Source organism: Amblyomma americanum, chromosome 11 (assembly GCF_052857255.1).
Source record: "Amblyomma americanum isolate KBUSLIRL-KWMA chromosome 11, ASM5285725v1, whole genome shotgun sequence".
Taxonomy (NCBI): domain Eukaryota; kingdom Metazoa; phylum Arthropoda; class Arachnida; order Ixodida; family Ixodidae; genus Amblyomma; species Amblyomma americanum.
The window spans coordinates 5,596,937-5,613,280 of NC_135507.1; the positions used below are offsets into that span (position 1 = coordinate 5,596,937).

The following is a 16,344-nucleotide window of genomic DNA, read 5'->3' on the forward strand; positions in this document are numbered from 1 at the left end:
GCAGCACACGCCCCATGCGTTTCGAAGCATCCCAACTGACAACCGGAGAGAATGTTTCATAACGAACGTATTTCTCTATTTTTCTCATCATACGCAGCACACGCCCCGTGCGTTTCGAAGCATCCCAACTGACAACCGGAGAGAATGTTTGATAACGAACGTATTTCTCTATTTTTCTCATCATACGCAGCACACGCCCTGTGCGTTTCGAAGCATCCCAACTGACAACCGGAGAGAATGTTTCATAACGAACGTATTGCTCCATTTTTCTCATCATACGCAGCACACGCCCCGTGCGTTTCGAAGCATCCCAACTGACAACCGGAGAGAATGTTTCATAACGAACGTATTTCTCTATTTTTCTCTTTTTCTCATACGCAGCACACGCCCCGTGCGTTTCGAGCATCCCAATTGACAACCGGAGAGAATGTTTCATAACGAACGTATTTCTCTATTTTTCTCATCATACGCAGCACACGCCCCGTGCGTTTCGAAGCATCCCAACTGACAACCGGAGAGAATGTTTCATAACGAACGTATTTCTCTATTTTTCTCTTTTTCTCATCATACGCAGCACACTCCCCGTGCGTTTCGAAGCATCCCAATTGACAACCGGAGAGAATGTTTCATAACGAACGTATTTCTCTATTTTTCTCATCATACGCAGCCCACGCCCCGTGCGTTTCGAAGCATCCCAACTGACAACCGGAGAGAATGTTTCATAACGAACGTATTTCTCTATTTTTCTCATCATACGCAGCACACGCCCCATGCGTTTCGAAGCATCCCAACTGACAACCGGAGAGAATGTTTCATAACGAACGTATTTCTCTATTTTTCTCATCATACGCAGCACGCGCCCCATGCGTTTCGAAGCATCCCAATTGACAACCGGAGAGAATGTTTCATAACGAACGTATTTCTCTAATTTTCTCTTTTTCTCATCATACGCAGCACACGCCCCGTGCGTTTCGAAGCATCCCAATTGACAACCGGAGAGAATGTTTCATAACGAACGTATATCTCTATTTTTCTCATCATACGCAGCACACGCCCCGTGCGTTTCGAAGCATCCCAACTGATAACCGGAGAGAATGTTTCATAACGAACGTATTTCTCAATTTTTCTCATCATACGCAGCACACGCCCCATGTGTTTCGAAGCATCCCAACTGACAACCGGAGAGAATGTTTCATAACGAACGTATTTCTCTATTTTTCTCATCATACGCAGCACACGCCCCGTGCGTTTCGAAGCATCCCAACTGACAACCGGAGAGAATGTTTCATAACGAACGTATTTCTCTATTTTTCTCATCATACGCAGCACACGCCCCGTGCGTTTCGAAGCATCCCAACTGACAACCGGAGAGAATGTTTCATAACGAACGTATTTCTCCATTTTTCTCATCATACGCAGCACACGCCCCGTGCGTTTCGAAGCATCCCAACTGACAACCGGAGAGAATGTTTCATAACGAACGTATTTCTTTATTTTTCTCTCTCTCAACATATGCAACACAAGCCCCATCCCTTTCGAAACAACCCCGGGCGTTATAAGTTCGCGGTTACTAAAAAACGGCTTGCAAACAAGACCTGGTCGTCCACGTTGTCGAGGAAGGAAAAACACAAGAACTATGCAGCAGTATGCCCATCTGTTTACCTCACGAAATTGTTCCTCCGATAGCGGCTCTTTTGAAACTTATTATTTATTTACTTACAGTATACGGCAGACCCTAAATGGGTCCTGTCAGGAGGGGCAAAACGGCATAAAAGAAATACAGTAAATAACATCACAGAACAAATATAAGTAAAGGCACAGAACAAGAAACAAGCACTCAGCAACTGTCAAGAAGCAATTTAGTCAAAGGCATTGGCGTTGTTTAGTAGATCAGGCGGGAGTTCATTCCATTGTGTTATTGTGCGCGGAAAGTATGAGTATTTAAAAACATCGACCCTAGCGTTGTACGGTGTTAGTGATTCCAGGTGATGATTTCATATTAGTCGCGTTGTGCTGGGTTTAATAAACGGATCAGGGCTCATGGAAAGTTTGTTGTTTTTGAGTAAGAAAAGTACCGTCAACCTTTGAATTTTTATTCGTGTTTGCAGCGTGAATACCAGATCACAGACATCACCGCTGGCTCCCTTTCTAAATAGCACACTACAGTATAAATTTAGACAGGCAAGGACCCCAAAGGAGACTGGCCTTTTAATGGCGCAGGATTTCATTGCGGATATGAACACAGGCAAGGGGGTCTGGCGGAAGTGCAACGGTAGAGAAGCACGAAAAAGTTGTGTTTTATCCATATCAAGAAAAAAAAAGGCTTCCAGTCTAGTCGTCATTGGTACGTTTAACTCAAACAACCAGCTGTTACTTCTCTGTAAATGAGTTCAGGTGCTTTTTCGCTAGCTTAGCGGCACGTGCAATCAGAAAACAGTACTCAAAGCTCCAGTACCGCGTATATTTATTTTCATTCATGGTACCTTACCGGGCCTTGAGGTGCATTGTGTAGAGGGACAAAGACGGCGTTAGTTGAGAAAATAAACACAAAAATAGGCTTATATGCAGATTCCCCTTGATGGATTAGGACTACCCCTTTCTACTGCGGTTCTTCGGTCCTATGGGGCAAGCGCAAGGAGATATGTCTTGAAACCAGCGTGAGATAATCTGCATATTTTCATCATTGCGTCAGGGAGACTCCTGTGTTAGGTATAATTCACAATTCATTTCTTTTGGGACAAAATTCAACCTCGAATACCTTAAATGAGTGATTGTTTCACAATTTATTGACCGCACAAAGCAGCCAGGCCAATACTCCACTGTGGGTTTTGTGCCACTCCAACAGAGGACAACAACAACGCGAAACACAAGGCAGAAAAATACAATGTTGCAATTACACATTCGTAGTAATGCGGGTGATGATTGCTAGCAGCTTTTTCGTTGTGGTTTTGCGAATACTAAAACATTTTGAGATGTATACTCTCGAGATTCATGATTTAGTTAATAAATTTGCCTTGGCTATGATGAATGTACCACTACCGCAGGCCGACAGGAACGCGGCACTGGATTCCTGCTGCAGACCTTCTAATACCTGCTACGCTGCCCAACAAAAACACCTGCTCCAATTTGGATCTCGGCAGGATCTCGTAATCCCCCTGCCCCACCGGGACTTGCTGGACTGCCTTCGGGTACACTGCGTGTTTCTATATCTGTAGGAAACTGCTCTATGCCAAAAGACATGCTGTAGCAATAAAAAAACTGGAAGTGGCTTAACTTGGCTAACACTGGAATTCAGCGAAAAGCAAGCACGCTTGCTAAGCGTCTGAGGCTCGTCCATGGCAGCTCCGCTACACGCTCGCGACAGCCGTTCTATATATACCCACACGACTACGTGGCTATGACGTGGTATCACATGGTCTTACGACACCCCCATCGGATGCCATCACGTTTCTTCAGATCAGCCCATCGGATGTTCTCAAGATCCATTGTTAAAGGTCAACTCAAAGGTCACCCAATGTCAAAAGTCAGAGGTCAACCAAAGGTCATGGATCAAGATTTCGACACGATAAGTGTACCACAAACGGTCATTCACGGCTGACATGGTTGGTCTGAAGGTCATTCAAGGTCAATCTCCGGCTTACGCGACGTCTGCTTTACGTAGCGTAGTGAGGCTTTTCGCTTCAATAACCAAGATGAACTTGGGGGTCCTAGTACCGCTTGCACGAAGCAAATTGGTCTAGTTTCCAGTATAGTCATTCGCAGTCAAAGTCGTGTTTTAGCGTGATCGCGTTAAGCATCCTGTCTCACAGAAAATCCAGCGTCGTCGTCGGCGCTGGAAGGGGCGTCTGGACATTTAGCTTATCATTGCCGTTTTCACATCTGCAAACCTAGCTTCGAGAAATGCCTGGTTATAGGAAAAAGGGCAAATAAAAAACAAAAGAGATAATTGAAGTCTTTGCAATGGAGAAGGCTGGAATTGAAAATTGCGCCAGCAGACCCTCTTTACCACTAAAAAGAAAAGACATCACCTTCTTGGATGCAGAGCATTCTGCGACCTTACGAAACGTACTGCGCACCAATTTTTAAGTTTTTTTTCTTTTGGCTGCGATCAGTTTAGATTTGTTTGCCATTTTTCAGATGTCTGTTGTCAAATGTCACTCTCTCAGCCTGATAGCCTTTCATGTGTTTCCCCTCTCGCACTTGGTTTGTACCTTTATAAACCCCGTGAGCGCCAAATAAAGCGCTTAGTGGAAATTTGGTTTTGTTCTTTCGTTGGTTCGCGCTACGGAACCTGATGTGAAACATCACCATTCTAGTTGGAAGATGGTTCAACAAGGTCTTATGACCTTATGACGTTATTACGACCAGCCCATCGGATTGGGAGTAAATTGCCCACCGAGTGGCAGTCCAATTAATGACCGTCCGCGATTGGTTGCTCGGGAAGAACAACCTGAGTCGCACAATCCCCACCGGTGACAGCATCTGTCGTCGTAACAGGGCAGTGGCGAATCGCTTATCCGCTACATCACTGCGCCAGGAGTGGTATGCGGTCTTCCTGGGTTATATAAATGTTGTGTATAGAATCACCAATTAACGGTATCGCGTCATGCCTCTAAGGCGTAGCTTGAGCGTTCGTTCTAGCTTTTTTCTCCGGCGGGTTGAGACATCCACATAAAAAGTGAGTCAGTTACGTACTGCGCCTTTAATTTCCTCAACACCACCAGAAAACGATAATGCGTGTACGACTATTGATAGACTGGGAACTAGAGTGCCTAATTTGCTTCGTTCACACGGGCTCTGGAGTTTTTAATGGCAAAGTTGTCTTTACGGCTGGCTTGGATCTCCTGCGTCCGCATCTCGGTGATGGCACGCGCCTTACATTTGGTCTCGGCTCATGCATTGCTGCAGGCGCGAATCCTTGGGCAGACGCGGTGGCCCTTGCTTGCCTTGCCAGCCCTGGCCGCTTATTTACGCGTGCCGTTTTAAGAAACTCACGTAGACGGGGGCACCAAATTTTCCTCTAGGCAGTTAGAAACGCTAAGATCCATGCAACAGACACGATCTTTTCTCGTGTGCTACATGACTGGCAGAGAAATGCCAGCGTTCGCTGGCAATAAAGTTATTCAAGCGGGCGGCAACGCCCCCCCCCCCGCACACACACACACACACACACATCCCAGCAACCAAAGGATGCAACTTTCAGGCTTCCCCATGGCAGGTCTTGCGACACTACCAGTCATACCGTAGGATATGAGAGAAAAGCGTCCTTACCGCTATCATGCGCAGTGCTTAATACTCTGCGAAGCCTTCGTCCGTTCTCCTAACGCAACGGGGGTCGCTCAAGCCACAGAGTGCGCATCTGCGTCTCGGTTAATAGTAATAACAAACTAAGAGACACTTCATTCCATTATGAATTGGGAATGCGACGGCATTCACAGCTTTTTATGCCTTTGCCGGAAGTGGCTGGTGGAGCTTCTGAAACCCAGGTTGCCCCTCCCAAACTCTTCGCGTACACCACCTGCCACGGTTGGCAGGTGGAGGCTTCGGACAGATGAACCTGGTCTGACATCACTTCCCCCCCCCCCCCCCCAGACAATGGGCACATGCCGGTCTGGTGATGTCAATTTCCAGCTAACGGGTTCTTTTTTTCTCATGGCGCCACTGACGACGTCACTGCCGATTAGCCACTTAGGCTTCCCGCCTGTGTGACGACGCTGGTCAACGGTTTTCCGCGCCAGAGAGGCTTCTATGCTGTCGCATATAAAGACAAAGTAGCTTTGTCATTCTTGGTGAATAATGGGTGCTGCGAATGAAGGATTGCAAAGGGCAGGCCATGATGTGCTCCGATGGCCACGTTTACATGCAGGCAAAGCACAAAAGGCTCCCGTGTGCTGTGCGATGTCAGCGAACGTTAAAGGTCACCAGGTGGTCAAAACTATTCCGGAGCCCTCCACTACGGCACCCCTTCCTTCCTTCCTTCCTTCTCTTAGTTCCTTCTCCATTGCTTCGCTCAAGGCGCGATTGATGTGTGCATCGTTTGCTTGATGTGGACAGCAGCAGCTATGCGTAGGCCGGGAACCTTCACATAAGAGCTAGCATTCTAAAAGAGAATGGAGACATACAAGGCAGAACTGGAAGTGACAATCAGTGCAAGGTGCTGTCGGGGTCAAAAGAAACTGACCCCTTCCAGAGTTCAAACCCTGTGGCACTGCACGCAGGCGTCACCTGACGAAGCACTCCTGGTGTCGTGATTGGGGCAGTGCTGCAATGGATCACCAACCAGCCCGGTCGACCACGCTATTAAACTATTAAAAACAATTTTTTATTACTTAAAAATAATTCTGAACTTGCAATATTCAATTCATTCAGTGAATCGAATTTTTCGAGCAATCCATATTAAAAAATTTCCAATAAATATTCCCGCATCCTTAATAACTCGACTTTTCGAATAACTACTGTCATCTGTACTACAAAGCCACACCACCGAGTGGTGAATCCTCTTCACATTTGTTTCCTTCCAGCTTCCGCAATAAGTTAAAAGACATGAAAATTTTACAGGACCCGCAGCAGTCGCTGCCATGGAGTTACCGCGTACACAACCCGGTGCCAGCTGCTTCAAAGCAAAACCTCTACGAACGCTCGTTAAACAAAGTACCCATAGCGGAAATGAAACACATCTGCGCTCACTGCGCTGTACACGTGGCGTTTGTTACTCCGTATTCCGATTTACAGCACACACACAAAAAATTGACATCCTAGAGCGAGGAATGAAAAATGTCATCGCAAAATCTGCGTCGCTAGTTCATTTGAGGTTCGCTAACAGCCGTAGTCGGACATAGTAGGGTTGAGTCTAAAAGTGACGCGTGCGATCCCTTTTTGCAAAGCGTGCTGCAGTATCAGCCGTCGGACTGCTATGTCGCATTCGCCGACAGTGGGTGTCTACGACTACGGGATTTTCTTTTCTCTGACGGCACTCAGTTTGGGTATGTATGCCTGACAGTGCTTCTGATTCGATCAACTTGATCATGGCGATGGTGGACTGTGGGGTTTAACTTGCCGAACTTAAGAGGTACGCCGTTGGGCTGAGCTCCGGATTAATTTGGACCATCTAGAGTTCTCTATCGTGCACTGACGTCGCACAGCACTCGGGGGCTTTTTGCACTTCGCCTCCATCGAAACGCTGCTGCAAAATGCATCAGTATACTGCGCGATGTCTTCGCACTTTAAACAGCATCAGTTGGTCTACCCTTATCACGCGCTTCAGATAGGCTGCGGCGAGTGACATTTTTTTTTATTTCAGCGTATTCATTGACGCCGCTTGTATGATATCTCTCCCGTAATCTTTTTGTGCCTTGCGAGTAATATGTTCTTCTGGTGGAAATAGCCTGCATGTTCATTCATTATTTTTCTTTTCCATTTCAAAGAAAATCCAGAAAGCTAAGTGAAGCGCCATCATCGCAGGTTACAGGCCTTGTCAAAACCCTTAAACCTTTTCCCCTACCCCTTAAAATTGCATTTATCCGTAGAACGAGAGATAATGAAAATAAATTCGACGAGAGAGACATTCGGACGAGTTCGTACGACTAGGCTACAGTAAGCAAAACAGTGAGGACAGGGACAAGATAATCAACAACACAATGCAGAAAAAAGCAATTTCTAGCATCTTCAGTGCGCCGCAGAAAATATAATCCACATCAGAAATAATTTGGCGTGGAGACATTTTTTTTTTTCGGCTTATAAAGGTATTTGAAGTAAGGCAGTACTTATCATTAGCATTCCTTCTAAGCGCAGCCGTACGGCTAAAAAGGAAAGCCAATTAGGCAGCTTTCACAGAGACTTCGCAAGGCGAATTTTTCTTCAGCTAAGAACTTTCTTTCAAATCGTTATAGCTTTCTTTAAAAGCCGTATGGCTGCTTTTGGGTGGATTCTAATGAGTAATTACTCCCTTGTTAGAAATGTGCTACCACCTGTAGGATTCCTCGAGACGTTGGCCAAAAATTTTGAAAGTTCTTTTACAATAAATTTGCAAGTGACTGCGGCATTGCTGCCCTCATGGTAGTTAGGAATGAATAAGGAAATCAATAAATATTTGTGAAAATTACCGCCGCTTTGGCTTACCCTGCAAATCAGTTCATCATTGGTAGCTCCCAATCTTTGCCACTCAAAAGCGCCGAGTTCTTTTCATGATTGTGATAAAAAAAATTCAATAAACAGCTTCACGCTCCCCGAACTGGAAGGAACCCTTAGTCCTGAGCTCCTACAGCCTTAGCTGTGTAATGCGCCCAGTAAGCCAGCTGTCTTTGAACCTCTAGGCTTGAGCTGAGCAGCGCGGCTTGCCACTGGTCAGATTGTATGTTTGGTATTCTCGTGGCTACCTGTTTTCTTGGTAACTCCATGCAGTGTGATAGAATATGAGACCTTCCCCGAATACCGGGCATGTGTGGATGCAATGTGGGATGTAAGAGGCTGAGATGTGGGTATGTGTTGTCTTTAGGTGCCTACAAATAACGGCTTCTTCCCGTGTGAGCTTCTTGTGTGGTGGAGGGTTTCTGGGGTTTAGTCGTGGTTAAGGATCGCACTGTATAGCTGTGAGACCGGCTCCGGGGCGGCATAATCCCAAGCGGCTTGTCGAAATTAAGCGAAGCCTCATCTACGGTACGAAAGCTGCTCTAGACGCTAGCTTTTTTGTGAGCTCCACCCAGCGCCTATGCTGTGTCTTAAGCCCAGAATGGCTTGTGCTCCTCGCACCTTATGTGACAAGGGCGAAAAAGTCGTAGCTGAAAAGAAACTGAATTTAACTGAAAAATGCATTTGTATCATGCCGTGTAGACGAAAAGCGCCACATTTTTCTCCGAGCGGAAACCTCAAACGCGACTGACGTATTAAAAAAAAAACTATACAAGGAACCGGATGATGGAAGGACAGAAAATTTTAGTTCCAGCGACCGTCGTACAGTTAGGTACAATTACACTCTCGGGAATGCCTCAGTGAGTGTAACCTGTCGAAAACATTTGTGCTCGAATTTATGCACCATGCGGCCCTTAAGTGCCAAGGCCAGGAAGTGTTGCAACCGTGAGTCAGCACCCATATGCAAGCAAGACACAAACGCATCAGTGAGCAGCAGAGTGCAAAGCGAGTGCTGAGTCTTCAAATGGGCGCGAGCGCATGTGGGCGAATTACACGGGCGCACATTAAACGAGCCTAGGTGGTCGAAGCTAGTCCAGACCTCTTGAGTACTGTGCATCTCAGGAGCAGCGCTTATTTTGCGGCTGCGTAAAAAGCCATGAAGCAAGCAAAAAACCATGGTAACGCTAAAGTCATCTGAAGAGTGGAATGTAATAGCATTAATAATAATAATAATAATAATAATAATAATAATAATAATAATATAATAATGATAATAATAATAATAGTAATAATAATAATAATAATAATAATAATAATAATAATAATAATAATAATAATAATAATAATAATAATAATAATAATAATAATTGGTTTCTAGGGAAAGGAAATGGCGCATTATCTGTCTCGTATATCGTTGGACACCTGAACCGCGCCTTAAGGGAAGGGATAAAGGAGGGAGTGAAAGAAGAAAGGAAGAAGAGGTGCCGCAGTGGTGGACTCCGGAATAATTTCGACCACCTGGGGATCTTTAACGTGCAATGACATCGCACAGCACACGGGCGCCTTAGCGTTTTCCCCCCATAAAAATGCGGCCGCCACGGTCGAGTTCGATAGCTTTAGATTTCACATTTGTCGCAGCTTCCGTTGCAACTTGTGTGCGTGTACGTACTGCGTCATTTTCTTCAACATTGACTCGTCTCACCTCTCTCGACTAATCAGCGATTTTCCTGACACCGTAACACCTCCAAATGTTCCTGACTAAAGCTTATGGCTTCCTAGGTATCTATCTAGAAACTTGATCGCTCGCAGCAAGCTGGGCAGGTTGTGATGACGTAACAAGGTCACGTAATCTTTCTCAACCAATAGTTTAATTGCTACCTGCCTCAGTGAGCAGGTTGCTCACAAACCTGTAGCAAAGTTGTCATCTTCCAAGCTGTACAGGTTGTGATGGCGGCACAATGTCACGTGGCCTCTCTCGAGCAATAAGGGTGGTCCATGAGGGCAGGATGTGATGACGCCATAAGGTCGCGTGACCTATCTGGACTAATGAGCGAATTTCGTGAAACTGGACGGTGTATTTTGCTCATGACGTGAACGCTAACATTATGGCGTTACAAAAAGCAAAGCTTGAGGTTTAAGATACAAGCCCGTACTGCCAAGTGACCTTCCAGAGAACTTAATGGTGCCACTGAAGCTTCCTTTTGTTCTGTTTTTGAGTCGATCAATACCGTGCGTCGTTTCGGCTCTAACTGGGAAGTTAGTGCCTAACGCACAAAGGCTAATAAAGCTAGTGAGAGTTTTGCGGAACTAAATTCAGTCAGGCACTGGCTGTCGACTTTTGAAATCTCAGATATTACATCGTCAGTGATATTCCCTTACAAGCATGTTCTCTAATCAGCCTTTTTTTTCAGGAATCGGTCTATACTTATCCTTTCGAAAACGAGGCCGTTACAGGAATAGAGATGAGACGTTCCTGGGAAGCCGGAAGATACACGGGGTTGCCCTGGCGCTGTCCATGGTGGCATCAAGCGTCACTGCGGTGGGTACGATAGGATTCGTGGCCTACTACTACCTCCACGGCTTCCACACACTGTGGTGCATACCAGCGTTCCTCCCGGGCGGGATCCTCGTCTACTACTTCATACTGCCGGTCCTGTACGAACTGAAGCTCACTTCCATATTTGAGGTGAAGTGCTCATTTTGTTTAAAGGTATAGATACAGTTGAAATCCTAGTTGAAACCGAGAAGAATAAATTGTCATGGGGAGCGCGTGTAGGATAACAGACCGCACTCCTAGAGGAGGCGAGTGTAGCAGCCAGTTGAGATTAGGTTTGTGGGAATACGGTGGTCCGATATCCCCGCACAGGACCGGGTTGATTGGAAGCATATGGGAAAGACCATTTTCATGCAGTGGACATAGATAACGTGCCGCTGATGATGATGATTATTATTATGATTATGAGCGACAGCACTTAATCACCACGGGAGTTGTTTATAGGTCACTTTCCTCCGCCGTTCACGCGTAGCTTTTCTCCGCGGTCACATGATCATCCCGTAGACGCAGCTCGCGCATTCCGTCTTGAGCTGCTTCCGCTTTCATCGGGTGAGGCGCACGGTCATTAGACTCATCCAAAAGCCTCTCGGACGCTCTGTACGCGCCTATGTAGAGTTGTGGGTGGACTCTGGACCACTAAAACGGATGCTTGGGCGAGTTGGTAAGTTATTTTAAAACAGAACAGCACGCACTTTGACAGGGACTACGAGGAAGACATGACACAGACGAGCGCTGTCTTGCAACTGATGTTTATTGCTTGGAACGAGGCATGATACAGTTCCAACAAAAAGAAGAAAACACACAACCATTCATAGACAAGTCATTCAAACATGCTGCACTGAACAAGGACGATAACAAAGATCATCATCCCCCCCCCCCCCCCCCGCTAAATATGCCAGCTCTTTGGAACCAATCGATAAAGAGGGGCTGCTCACGCAGGCGTTTTTTGACCAGGCAATGTCCGCTGCTTCAATTATTTCACGGGTTAGTTGGTTACTGTGCTTGCTTAAAACTTGTGTGCGAGTGAAGTCAGGGTAGCAAGTTTTGCTGTCACGGTCTCTACAGTGGATGCCGAGATGCCCTTTTACAGTGTTATGCACATTATTGTGCTCCTTCAGGCATTCTTTGAGGCATCTCCCCGTCTGACTCACATAAAGCTTGCCACATGACAAGGGATTGACATAAACTACACCTTCTTCACAGGAGACGAATTTATTTTCATGATTGATGTCGCACTCTCTAGGAACGAAATCGGTATTAACCATTTTGCACATCTTCCGAAGCTTATCCGGAGCCGAAAAAGTGACTTTGACACGTGCCCTATTTGCAATCTTTTTTAGCCTGTGGGAGAAATGGTGAATGTAAGGCACAACAGTGGTGTTTTCTTTTTCCTTTCTCGTCAATGAGTCTACCCGTTCCCCTTTTCTGTTTTTGCTAAAAGTACTGAGAATAGATTGTGACACTCACACTAGCAGCTGCTTGGGAAAACCAGCCTTTATGAGCCCATCAGTTTGGTGAAAGAAGCTATCTTGCATGGAATGCATGCAAGATTTGTTAAGCGCATTGTGAAAGCATGATTTCGCCACGGCACGTTTAACAAGCTTAGAATGAGATGACGTAAAGGGGAGCAATGGCTTGCTGCTTCGTGGCTCGCAAGGCCAACACTTGTGAAGGTGCTTTAATCTAAGTTTGATATCTAAAAATCGGATGACATGATTCTCTGGCACTTCAGTAGTTAGTATGAGGGGATGGAGGCACTGAATAAAGATACCTTTGATCTGAGTAAGGACAGCATCAAATTTTTCCACACTTGTGTCTATAAGAACAAGAAAGTCATCAACATAGCCAAAACATTGTGCAACCTTCGGCCCTTTCAATTTTTCTTCACGCCTTCTACCCTTTTGTGCCAACAACAAGTCACTAAGCACGGGAGCTATGCATGACCCGATGCAAACTCTTTTTTGCAGGTAAAACTCGCCGTCTTAGGAAATAAAAGTAGCACTTAAATACACATGAAGTATTCTAAAAAGCTCACGACGGAAATGCCGTTCTTGTTTTGGAATTCAATTAATCCTTGCTGGTCAATACATTATTCTATGCACGCGAAAATCTCATCAAGCGGTAGTAAATAATATGTCTTTAACGTCAAAAGAGGAGGCCATCAGTCCCTTGTTTCTGTTAGTTTCTAAAAACTGGATTACATCCAGCGAGTTTTTAAAAATAAAGGATTTAGTTTACAAGTGTTTTTAGCGCAAAGACCCACAAACCAGAGTCTCCGTTTCGTGTCATCGTATCTGAGAGAGGCACCTGGCAGAGAACTGTAGCCGTTTTTCTAACGAAGATTTTAAATTCGCTCACGTTGGACGATCCGTACCGGGTAAAAAATTCGCTGGATGTGATCCAGTTTTTATAAACTAACAAGAACAAGGGACTGATGGCCTGCTCTTTCTTTTAAAGTCCTACCCATAGGAAGAAAGGACCATCACCTTAAATACTTCCATAACAGTACCTTATAGTTTCACAAAATTCAAAATTTTTTATACGAAGAATGTTAGACATGAATAGCGTACGAGTTGCTACATAGCACTTATTGCACGACCGTCTGCCCGAAACTCCCTAAACACTCTTTAAGTGCCCCTGATCCTCTCCCAGTCGAACACTTTGTCCTTTGACAGTCGTGAAGCATCTTTCAAGCAACTTGCTACCACGAACTTTTAATACCTTTTGCTGAGCTACATTCGATCAAGGGACACGCTGCCTATGCAAAGCTATCATCGTCGATTTTTCAGTGTACCGAACCACACCAGCCAAAGAGTTTTCATTCAGTGTACTGTGAACCACGCGAGCCTAATTGTTTTTTCTTCTCCGACGCAGTACCTTCGTATGCGATACGGAAACGGAGTTGGGATAGCCTCATCTCTGATATACTTCGTTCTAAGCGTAAGTACACAACTGCAAAGTCTTCGGACTACCACGCTCACCAGCCGATAAATTATTTTTTCACATGGCGCGCGGCTGATGTTCAGAATGTGCGAAGCAGTGAATACATCTTTTCCGAAAAGCTCACATCAATGGTTCCTTTCAAGATATTTCCAGTTATACTTTCTTAAATAAACGTCCATGAGCTCCGAAGTGTTAGGGGACATGGAAGGCTAATTGAGAGAATAATGTTTTAGTAATCAATATACAAGTAATTAAGTGGCTCCTAACCACGTTATCTGAGTTAGACCCGCTGTTTCTACTCACGTGCTAATTATTTTATCTAAACTCGATCCAGATCTACTGCATACACACGCACACGACTGTCAGTGTTTTTCCTTATAAATTATAAAATCATTAAAATTAGCAACCAATCTGTTGAGATGTGCAAACTGTGTTCATCAGAACGTAAATCCGTTCAGCAGTGTGTGTGCGCCTGACAAATTCCGCTGCCCACTGCACCGTTGTCCAGAAGGCAGCAATTATGAGACATTACTCCAAGTTTTGCAGTCCTTGCCAATCATATCAACTGTTTCTGTTATTTGGCTGATTAATTACTGATTGATTGATGTATTGAGTAATGACTGCTTGATTTACAGATTGCTTAATTGATTATTTAACAATTTAATTGATTAATTAAATATTAAATAATTAGGCTTTCTCAGCAGACAATAGGCGCGACAGGACTCTACAGTGCAGCAGTTGCCATGTCGACAAGTGAGTACGCATATGCAGGGGTCGGTTAGATTAGTGGGATATAAGCCTTCAAAGGTAGCTATAGTAGTCTTGTGCAGTAGATTTAGTGGAATTAAACAAATTTCTAGATTATTGGAGGCCTTGTAATTAAAGATTGTAAGACGGTAAAGCCTCAGCAATACACATTCCTATCGCAAACACGTAAATATCGCACCGAAGCTATATCGTGTTCATTTTTCTAGTGTCCTTTGTTTATCGCCGCAGGCACGTACCCTTATTATTTCATGTTTGCCACAGGAGGCGAGTTATCGCTGGTAATGATTCATTAGTTAGCAGTGGGCAGACACAAATTAAAAACGAACCACAAATACGTAGCCAGCAATAACTTTTTGGCATCTTCATTCTACTGATTAACCCAGCTCTTCATTGAAATAGACCCAAGGGAGCTGTATGAAAGCAGCTCAGGCAGACTGGGATTCTTCATGCTCCAACGAGAAGTCGGTAATTCTACGAGTGGGCAAGAGACCATCCAAAGAAATATACAACATAAAAATTGAAGAGGAGGTCCTCCCGGAACGCAACATGATCAGTGTTGGGAATGTGGATCCAAAGCAGCGGGAAGTGTAGCCACACCCTAAGCCTTCTCCAACAATCAATGCAACAGGTCAGCAGAATGATCACCAGAGTATCACAGAGAAGATTTGGCATGAAGGAGAGTGACACGATCAAGTTAGTCAAGAGCCTGGTAGTCAGCCGCATAACATACTCACTCCCCTACCACAAGATGACACAGCACGAAAAAGAACAAGCAGACACTTTAATCAGGAAGGCTTTCAAGACGGCCCTAAATCTACCAAGAAATACGTCAAACGAGAAGCTCCTCAAGTTGGGAGTCCACAATACGTTTGACGAGCTAAAGGAAGCTCAAATAGGGGCCCAAATGTACAGGCTCCAGCAGTCAACCACCGGCCGAGCGCTCCTCCGAAGGCTGGGCTACTTAAGTGAAGAAGTGGAAGATAGGTTCAGGGCATACCTGATAACATTCGCCAAACACTCAGGGTGTGCCCAATCCCTCCCAACATGGGCCCTAATCTGCACGCAGGGAGAAGGGCTGCGAGAGCAGAGTATGTAGAAAAGCACTTAGCTGAAAAAACAAATGTAGTATACACAGATGCGGCTTTGCATCGATGGAACAGAAACACGAAGGAACACGGAGTAGTATTGGTGGTGGTGAACCATCAAGGGGACCTAGTCACCAGTATATCACAGAACGGCTGTGAGTATCCGAGGGGGAAGAAGCTGCTGTTGCGCTAGCAGTAGCTGAAGGATACCGCAGAAATAAATCGCGCACAATAATCACTGACTCCAAAGAAGCATGCAGGCACTACACTAATGGTAGGATCAGCAAGGGAGCGCTACGCATCATCCTCCAGGCGGGACCTCCGAACAAAGAAATTCAGCACAAAATTTTCTGGGTGCCGGAGCACACCGGGATGACTGGGAATCAGAGGTCTGACGATCTAGCTCGCGAGCTTACCAACCGAGCAGATACATCAAGTGACCCTGAGCCCACCACAACGGTGGAACCATCGTACGCGGAAATCCTAAATCACTACAGAGGACAGAGGATAGCGTATCCTCCACCACACCAGCTATTAACGCAATATGAGGCAGTCGGTTGGCGTAGACTGCAAACAGGAAGCTTTCATCACTTACACATATTTCACAAAATGTTTCCGAACCAGTACGCGGACACATGCAAGTGGTGTGGAGCCACCCCCACTTTATACCATATTACACGGGAGTGTAAAAACAATTACTCATTCCATAAACTAAAAGAGCCCAATGCGGAACAGTGGGAGAGCCTGCTCACCAGCAGCGTGCTGGCGGTCCAAAAAGGACTGGTCCAGCATGCGTATGAGGTAGCAAGACTCGGTGGGGCCCTGGAATAAGGGCACCACCCCTGGAAGACTCGGAACTTCAACATG

General features: G+C 45.4%; 2 protein-coding genes across 5 annotated transcripts in view; one reads left to right on the plus strand and one right to left on the minus strand.

Moving 5' to 3' along the window:
- Window positions 1-16,344, minus strand: part of LOC144111304 (lysosomal protective protein-like) — a 268,952-nt gene that overhangs the window by 87,254 nt on the left and 165,354 nt on the right. The gene's annotated exons all lie outside the window — the stretch shown is intronic.
- LOC144111301 (sodium-dependent multivitamin transporter-like) overlaps window positions 6,829-16,344 on the plus strand; it is a 38,180-nt gene continuing 28,664 nt past the window's right edge. Inside the window, exons 1-4 of the mRNA XM_077644555.1 lie at window positions 6,829-6,983; window positions 10,539-10,813; window positions 13,556-13,621; window positions 14,326-14,377. Of these exons, the coding sequence (XP_077500681.1) occupies window positions 6,914-6,983; window positions 10,539-10,813; window positions 13,556-13,621; window positions 14,326-14,377 (463 nt within the window). The 5' untranslated portion in view covers window positions 6,829-6,913. The remainder of the gene's footprint in view (window positions 6,984-10,538; window positions 10,814-13,555; window positions 13,622-14,325; window positions 14,378-16,344) is intronic.